The sequence below is a fragment of the Neovison vison genome, chromosome 13 (assembly GCF_020171115.1).
Source record: "Neovison vison isolate M4711 chromosome 13, ASM_NN_V1, whole genome shotgun sequence".
In the NCBI taxonomy this organism is placed as follows: Eukaryota; Metazoa; Chordata; class Mammalia; order Carnivora; family Mustelidae; genus Neogale; species Neogale vison.
This window is the reverse complement of record NC_058103.1, coordinates 807,900-817,046: the sequence shown is the minus strand read 5'-3', so window position 1 is coordinate 817,046 and position 9,147 is coordinate 807,900. Positions and strand designations below refer to the sequence as shown.

The 9,147-nt window shown below is 39.7% G+C and overlaps 1 gene segment (V, D, J or C); it reads right to left on the bottom strand.

Moving 5' to 3' along the window:
- Positions 1-968: 968 nt before the first annotated feature.
- On the bottom strand, positions 969-1,586 carry LOC122894056. The segment is given in 2 exon segments: positions 969-1,375; positions 1,479-1,586. Coding segments are annotated over 2 exon segments (453 nt in total).
- Between the last annotated feature and the right edge of the window lie 7,561 nt (positions 1,587-9,147).

The window sequence follows — 9,147 nt, the reverse complement described above, 5'->3', positions numbered from 1 at the left end:
CCCTCCCCCTTTTGTTTATCTTCCGATATCAGTAGGACGTTCCCACTCTGCTTTACCTGCCCATTGGTGTCTTCTGCCCCTGTAGAGATCTAGATGTGTATAATTCTGATCTCAGACTGATTTCATGGGTGATTCAGTTGTTTGGTAGGTAATCAGTTCACTTTAGGTTACAGGTTGAAAGGGCACCTCCTCCTACTTCCCCGCTATCCTGTCTCCCCACCTTGGCTAAGTGATTTATAAAAAATGAATCAGAGCCTGGTTTCTTTCATCTCTTCTATTGTTTCCTAGTCTTTATATAATTTATTTCTGCTCTAATCTTGCTATTTCCTTCCTTCTGCTATATACAGGTTTCAACTGATTTTTTTCAAGCCCCCAAAGGTGTAATGTTTGTGATTTATTTGATATTTTCCTTGCTTCTTGAGGTCTTCCTGTATGCTGTGTATTTCTGTCTTAGGACCACTTTTGCTTCAGAGAAATTACATGATTGTGATAGAGGTTTTATACTCGTGTGTGTGTGTGTGTGTGTGTGTGTGTGTATGTGTGTGTGATATCTTCTGGCTCTGCTGGAGGATTTTGTGATCCACAGAGAGTGCCCACTGTGGTTCCTTTAAAGGTTTTGTTACCTGCATCAGGATATTTGTAATTTATTGGTATTTAAATACAAGGGGAAACTAATGTACTTGACTCTGTGTTTTTTTTTCCCAATTTATTTATTTTCAGAAAAACAGTATTCATTATTTTTTCACCACACCCAGTACTCCATGCAAGCTGTGCCCTCTATAATACCTGTGTTTTGTGCATGTTAGTATATTTGTCTTCCTGCTACAACTAAGTTTCTAAGTCAGAGAGTGAATAGGTAAGCACAGAATAATGTCAAGGAGGCTCCCTTGAGGAAACTGCTCTATGGAGAGGAAACCCCAGACCCACACAGGAAACCTGCCATAGCTTCCTCTGACCTGCTCCTGGGATTACAGACAGCATTGATGAATAGTGTGCGCCCTCTGATGGTCTGATACTCTTGTAGTTTGAGGTTTGTGTCTGGGCTCACACTGAGGGCCCCTCACTGTGTCCTTCACACAGTAATACACGGCCGTGTCCTCGGCTCTCAGGCTATTCATCTGCAGATACAGCATGTTCTTGCCGTTGTCTCTGGAGATGGTGAATCGGCCCTTCACAGAGTCTGCATAGTATGTTTTACTTCCATCATCCCAAATAGCTGCGACCCACTGCAGCCCCTTCCCTGGAGCCTGGCGGACCCAGCTCATGGCATAGTTACTGAAGGTGAATCCAGAGGCTGCACAGGAGAGTCTCAGGGACCCCCCAGGCTTCACCAGGTCTCCCCCAGACTCCACCAGCTGCACCTCGCACTCGACACCTGTAGATACAAGACATCCCAGTCAGGAATCTGTCACACACCCATGGTTTTGTTCACTCCCATCCACTCACATCCTCAATTTCTTTTGTTCTCCATAAATTACCTTTTAAAAGAACAACAAGGAAAACCCAGCCAAGCACAAAGTCCATGGTGAGTTCTCTGTGTTCTGTCCTGATCAGTAAATGTGGACACGTGGAAATCCCAGGCCTGGGACTCCTCTCCCAGCTGCATGGTCCGGGCTGAGCTGTTTTATTCAGTGGTGGGAAGACCCTATTTGCATGTCCTCTGAGTATATATTTAGCTCCAGACTAGGTTCAATTCTTTACAAGTTAAAGACAAAGATTCAATTGTTTGTAGATCACTGTTTAGACGGCACTGTGTCAGTATGTAGCATTTTAATGTATGAACAGAATTGTCTTTTCTTCTTTTTTCTATTACAGCATTTTAAAAATTGTTGTGTTATGTTACTCACCATACAGCACATCATTAGTTTTTGATGTAGTGCCATGATTCATTGTTTGTGTATAATGCCCAGTGCACCTTGCAACCTGTGCCTTCCTTAATACCCATCACCAGGCTCATACATCCCCCTACCCTCCTCCATTCTAAAACCCTCAGTTCATTTCCTGGAGACTGTAGTCTCTTATGGTTCATCTGACACTTTGATTTATCCCCTTCACCCTTTCCTTCTGCTAATGTCCTCCACGCTATTCCTTATGTTGCACAAATATGTGAAATCATATGACAATTAGCTTTCTAGTTTGACTTATTTCACTCAGCATAATCTCCTCCAGTTCTATCCATGTTGAATCAAAAACTCAGTATTCATCCTTTTTTTTAATAGGTAATATTGGCAGTATACTTTATTTTTTTAGATGCAAAAATCTAACTTTTATTATTCTGCATGCAGAAGATATGTATTTTGTTATTTCTTTGCAGTATTTTTTAAATTTTTTCAATTTATTTATTTTCAGAAAAACAATATTCATTATTTTTTCACCACACCCAGTGCTCCATGCAATCCATGCCCTCTATAATACCCACCACCTGGTACCCCAACCTCCCACACCCCCGCCACTTCAAACCCCTCAGATTATTTTTCAGAGTCCATAGTCTCTCATGATTCACCTCCCCTTCCAATTTACCCCAACTCCCTTCTCTCTAACACCCCTTGTCCTCCATGATATTTGTTATGCTCCACAAATAAGTGAAGCCATATGATAATTGACTCTCTCTGCTTGACTTATTTCACTCAGCATAATCTCTTCCAGTCCCGTCCATGTTGCTACAAAAGTTGGATATTCATCCTTTCTGATGGAGGCATAATACTCCATAGTGTATATGGACCACATCTTCCTTATCCATTCATCCGTTGAAGGGCATCTTGGTTCTTTTCACAGTTTGGCGACTGTGGCCATTGCTGCTATAAACATTGGGGTAGAGATGGCCCTTCTTTTCACGACATCTGTATCTTTGGGGTAAATACCCAGGAATGCAATTGCAGAGTCATAGGGAAGCTCTATTTTTAATTTCTTGAGGAATCTCCACACTGTTCTCCAAAGAGGCTGCACCAACTTGCATTCCCACCAACAGTGTAAGAGGGTTCCCCTTTCTCCACATCCTCTCCAACACATGTTGTTTCCTGTTTTGTTAATTTTGGCCATTCTAACTGGTATAAGGTGATATCTCAATGTAGTTTTAATTTGAATCTCCCTGAGGGCTAATGATGATGAGCATTTTTTCATGTGTCTGATAGCCATTTGTATGTCTTGATTGGAGAAGTGTCTGTTCATCTCTTCTGCCCATTTTTTGATGTGTTTGTCTGTTTCGTGTGGGTTGAGTTTGAGGAGTTCATTATAGATCCTGGATATCAACCTTTTGTCTGTACTGTCATTTGCAAATATCTTCTCCCATTCCGTGGGTTGCCTCTTTGTTTTTTTGACTGTTTGTTTTGCTGTGCAGAAGCTTTTGATTTTGATGAAGTCCCAGAAGTTTATTTTCGCTTTTGTTTCCTTTGCCTTTGGAGAAGTATCTTGAAAGAAGTTGCTGTGGCTGATACCAAAGAGATTACTGCCTATGTTCTCCTCTAAGATTCTGATGGATTCCTGTCTCACGTTGAGGTCTTTTATCCATTTTGAGTTGATCTTTGTGTACGGTGTAAGAGAATGGTCGAGTTTCATTCTTCTACATATAGCTGTCCAGTTTTCCCAGCACCATTTATTGAAGAGACTGTCTTTTTTCCACTGTATATTTTTTCCTGTTTTGTCGAAGATTAATTGACCATAGAGTTGAGGGTCCATATCAGGGCTCTCTACTCTGTTCCACTGGTCTATGTGTCTGCTTTTATGCCAGTACCATGCTGTCTTGGTGATCACAGCTTTGTAATAAAGCTTGAAATCAGGTAAGGTGATGCCGCCAGCTTTATTTTTGTTTTTCAACTTTTCCTTAGCGATTCGGGGTCTCTTCTGATTCCATACAAATTTTAGGATTATTTGCTCCAGCTCTTTGAAGAATGCTGGTGGAATTTTGATCGGAATGGCATTAAAAGTATAGATTGCTCTAGGCAGTATAGACATTTTAACAATGTTTATTCTTCCGATCCAAGAGCATGGAATGGTCTTCCATCTATTTGTGTCTTCTTCAATTTCTTTCATGAGTGTTCTGTAGTTCCTCATGTACAGATCCTTTACCTCTTTAGTTAGGTTTATTCCCAGGTATCTTATGGTTCTTGGTGCTATAGTAAATGGAATCGATTCTCTAATTTCCCTTTCTGTATTTTCATTGTTAGTGTATAAGAAAGCCACTGATTTCTGCACATTGACTTTGTATCCTGCCACGTTGCTGAATTGCTGTATGAGTTCTAGTAGTTTGGGGGTGGAGTCTTTTGGGTTTTCCATATAAAGAATCATGTCATCTGCGAAAAGAGAGAGTTTGACTTCTTCATTACCAATTTGGATACCTTTTATTTCTCTCTGTTGTCTGATTGCTGTTGCTAGGACTTCTAATACTATTTTGAACAAGAGTGGTGAAAGTGGGCATCCTTGTCGAGTTCCTGATCTCAACGGGAAGGCTGCAAGCTTTTTCCCATTGAGGATGATATTTGCTGTGGGTCTTTCATAGATAGATTGGATGAGGTTCAGGAATGTTCCCTCTATCCCTATACTTTGAAGCGTTTTAATCAGGAACAGATGCTGGATTTTGTCAAATGCTTTTTCTGCATCAATTGAGAGGACCATGTAGTTCTTCTCTCTTCTCTTATTAATTTGTTGTATCACATTGATTGATTTGCGAATGTTGAACCATCCTTGTAGCCCAGGGATGAATCCCACCTGATCATGGTGGATAATCTTTTTAATGTGCTATTGGATCCTGTTGGCTAGGATCTTGTTGAGAATCTTAGCATCCATATTCATCAGTGATACTGGTCTGAAATTCTCCTTTTTGGTAGGGTCGTAGCCTGGTTTGGGGATCAGGGTAATGCTGGCTTCATTGAAAGAGTCTGGAAGTTTTCCTTCTGCTTCAATTTTTTGAAACAGCTTCAGGAGAAGAGGTGTTATTTCTTCTTTGAAGGTTTGGTAGAATTCCCCAGGGAATCCGTCAGGTCCTGGGCTCTTGTTTTTTGGGAAGTTTTTGATCACTGCTTCAATCTCGTTATTAGATATCGGTCTATTCAGGTTGTCGATTTCTTCCTGGCTCAATGTTGGTAGTTTATATTTTTCCAGGAATGCATCCATTTCGTCTAGGTTGCTAAGCTTATTGGCATATAATTGTTGATAATAACTTATGATGATTGTTTCTACTTCCTTGGTGTTCGTTGTGATCTCTCCCTTTTCATTAATAATTTTATGAATTTGGGCTTTCTCTCTTTTCTTTTGGATTAGTGTGGCCAGTGGCTTATCAATTTATTGGTTCTTTCAAAAAACCAGCTTCTAGTTTCATTGAAATGTTCTACTGTATCTCTTTTTCTCCCTCATTGATCTCAGCTCTAATCTTGATGATTTCCCTTCTTATGTGTGGAGTTGGTTTGATTTGTTGTTGATTCTCCAGTTCTTTAAGGTGTAGAGAGAGCTGATGTGTTCTAGATTTTTCAATTTTTTTGAGGGAGGCTTGGATGGCTACGTATTTTCCCCTTAGGACTGCCTTTGCTGTGTCCCATAGGTTTTGGACCGAAGTGTCTTCATTCTCATTGGTTTCCATGAATTGTTTCGGTTCTTCTTTGATCTCCTGGTTGATCCAAGCATTCTTAAGCAAGGTGGTCTTTAGCTTCCAGGTATTTGAGTTCCTTCAGAACTTTTCCTTGTGATTGAGCTCCAGTTTCAAAGCATTGTGATCTGAGAATATGCAGGGAATAAACTCAGTCTTTTGGTATCGGTTGACTCCTGATTTGTGACCCAGTATGTGGTCTATTCTGGAGAAGGTTCCGTGTGCACTTGAGAAGAATGAGTATTCTGCTGTTTTAGGGTGGAATGTTCTGTATATATCTATGAGGTCCATCTGGTCCAATGTGTCATTCAATGCTCTTGTTTCTTTATTGATTTTCTGCTTCGATGATCTGTCTAATTCTGAAAGAGGCATGTTAAGTTCTCCTACGATTAGTGTATTCATATCAATATGACTCTTTATCTTGATTAACAGTTATCTTAAGTAATTGGCTGCTCCCATATTGGGAGCATAGATATTTACAATTGTTAGATCATCTTGGTGGATAGTCCCTTTAAGGATTATGTAGTGTCCTTCTGTATCTCTGACTACAGTCTTTAGTTTGAAGTCTAATTTATCTGATATGAGAATCGCTACCCCAGCCTTCTTTTGAGTCCCATTGGCATGAAAGATGCTTCTCCACCCCTTCACTTTCAGTCTGCGTGTATCTTTAGGTTCAAAATGGGTCTCTTGTAGACAGCATATGGCTGGGTCCTGTCGTTTTATCCAATCTGCCACCCTGTGCCGTTTTATGGGTGCATTTAGGCCATTCACATTGAGAGTGATTATTGATAGATACGTTTTTATTGACATCGAGTTACCTTTGAAGTCTTTCTTTCTGTAGACTGTCTCTATATTTCTGTTCAGTGCTATTCTTGGGATTTTCCTCTTTTATAGAACCTCCCTTAATATTTCCTGCAGTGTCGGCTTGGTGGTTGCATAGTCTTTTAAGCCTTGCCGGTCTTGGAAACTCTTTATCTCTCCATCCATTTTGAATGTCAGTCTTGCTGGATAAAGTATTCTTGGCTGCATGTTCTTCTCATTTAGTGCCCTGAATATATCTTGCCAGCCTCTTCTGGCTTGCCAGGTCTCTGTGGACAGGTCTGACGTTATTCTGATGGGCTTCCCTCTGTAAGTAAGGAGCCTCTTTCCCCTGGAGACTTTCAAGAGATTATACCTACAATTATAATTCCTCAATTTGACTATTAGGTGTCATGATGTTTTTTTGGAATGTATAATCTTGGGTGGAGACCGTTCAGCCTCTAGTACATGAACGCTGGTTCCATTCACGATATTGGGAAAATTTTCATGAAGGACTTGTTCCACTCTATCTTCTAGACTTCTTTCTTTCTCCTCCCCTTCAGGGATTCCAATAATTCTGACGTTGGAACGCTTCATGGCATCACTTATTTCCCTGATTCTGCTTTCGTGGTTTCTAAGCTGTTTGTTCCAGGCTTCCTCCCGATCCTTTCTCTCTATCTGTTTGTCTTCCAGATCACTAATTCTATCTTCTGTCTCAGTTACCCTAGCTTTGAGAGAGTTTAGATTGGATTGGAACTCATTGAGAGCATTGTGGACCTCCTCCCTGGTAGCTTTAAGCTCCGCCCTAACATTGTGAACATCCTGTCTGGTCGCTTTCAGTTCGGCCCTAATCAATTCTGTTTGGTCATCCATGGCTTTCTCCAACCTAGCTATTGCCTGGATAATTGTTAGCCTGAATTCTCTTTCCGACATATTGTCTATGTTGATAGCCGTTAGCTCTGTTGCAGAAGGTCCATCCTCTGTATTTTTCTTCTGTTGGGCATTCCTCCTCCTAGTCATTTTGGTGGGAGATGACTGCACAGATGTAGCTGGATGTATCAACTCTTGTGCAGTCAAGGTGCACTCTTGAACACTTCAGAGCAATCAGGATTCCCCACCCAAACAAGAGACAAAAGAAAAGAAAAAGAAAAAGAAAAAGAAAGAAAAAGGAAAAGTAGAAAAAGAAAAAGAAAAAGAAAGAAAAGAAAAAAGAGAGAGAGACAGGAAAGAAAGGGAAGATGAAAAAGAAGGTTCATCCCAGATGGGCCCCTGGGTAAGATTTATGAAGTAGACAAACAAAAGAGATAAAAAGACTGATACAAGTATATGGCAAGAGAAGGAAAAAGTATATATATGCAAGCAAAGAAAGAACCTCGTCAAAAAGAACCAACAGTGTAAAATTTATATGCTATCAAGACAAACACAAAAAAACACGGAACCACTGGTGGAAGAAGATGTGGGAGTTCTTATAAATTCTCAGTGTGTGTGAGGAAGGTTGTTTTGATTCTTCCTGGATGTATCTTGATATCTTTGTTAAAGGACTCAACTTTCCTAAGATAAAGGGGATTAAAAATTGGTTTACCTATAGGGGTAGCATTGATTGGGAAAAGGGGATTACTTTGAAGTTAACTCTATATGAATATTAGAGGATAAAAATAAAAAGGAATATACTAGACTAAACTAAAATTTTAAAAAAAGGAATTCAAAAAATAAAAATGCAAAAGCAAAACATAGGTGTATGTATCAAAAAGTTCAGGTTATATTCCTGTCTCACGTTGAGGTCTTTTATCCATTTTGAGTTGATCTTTGTGTATGGTGTAAGAGAATGGTTGAGTTTCATTCTTTTATATATAGCTGTCCAGTTTTCCCAGCACCATTTATTGAAGAGACTGTCTTTTTTCCACTGTATATTTTTTCCTGTTTTGTCGAAGATTAATTGACCATAGAGTTGAGGGTCCATATCAGGGCTCTCTACTCTGTTCCACTGGTCTATGTGTCTGCTTTTATGCCAGTACCATGCTGTCTTGGTGATCACAGCTTTGTAATAAAGCTTGAAATCAGGTAAGGTGATGCCGCCAGCTTTATTTTTGTTTTTCAACATTTCCTTAGCGATTCGGGGTCTCTTCTGATACCATACAAATTTTAGGATTATTTGCTCCAGCTCTTTGAAGAATAACAGTGGAATTTTGATCGGAATGGCATTAAAAGTATAGATTGCTCTAGGCAGTATAGACATTTTAATAATGTTTATTCTTCCGATCCAAGAGCATGGAATGGTCTTCCATATTTTTGTGTCTTCTTCAATTTCTTTCATGAGTGTTCTATAGTTCCTCAAGTATAGATCCTTTACCTCTTTAGTTAGGTTTATTCCCAGGTATCTTATGGTTCTTGGTGCTATAGTAAATGGAATCTATCAGAATATTAGAGGAGAACATAGGCAGTAATCTCTTTGATATCAGCCACAAGAACTTCTTTCAAGATACGTCTCCAAAGGCAAAGGAAACAAAAGCGAAAATAAACTTCTGGGACTTCATCAAAATCAAAAGCTTCTGCACAGCAAAACAAACAGTCAAAAAAACAAAGAGGCAACCCACGGAATGGGAGAAGATATTTGCAAATGACAGTACAGACAAAAGGTTGATATCCAGGATCTATAATGAACTCCTCAAACTCAACCCACACGAAACAGACAAACACATCAAAAAATGGGCAGAAGAGATGAACAGACACTTCTCCAATCAAGACATACAAATGGCTATCAGACACATGAA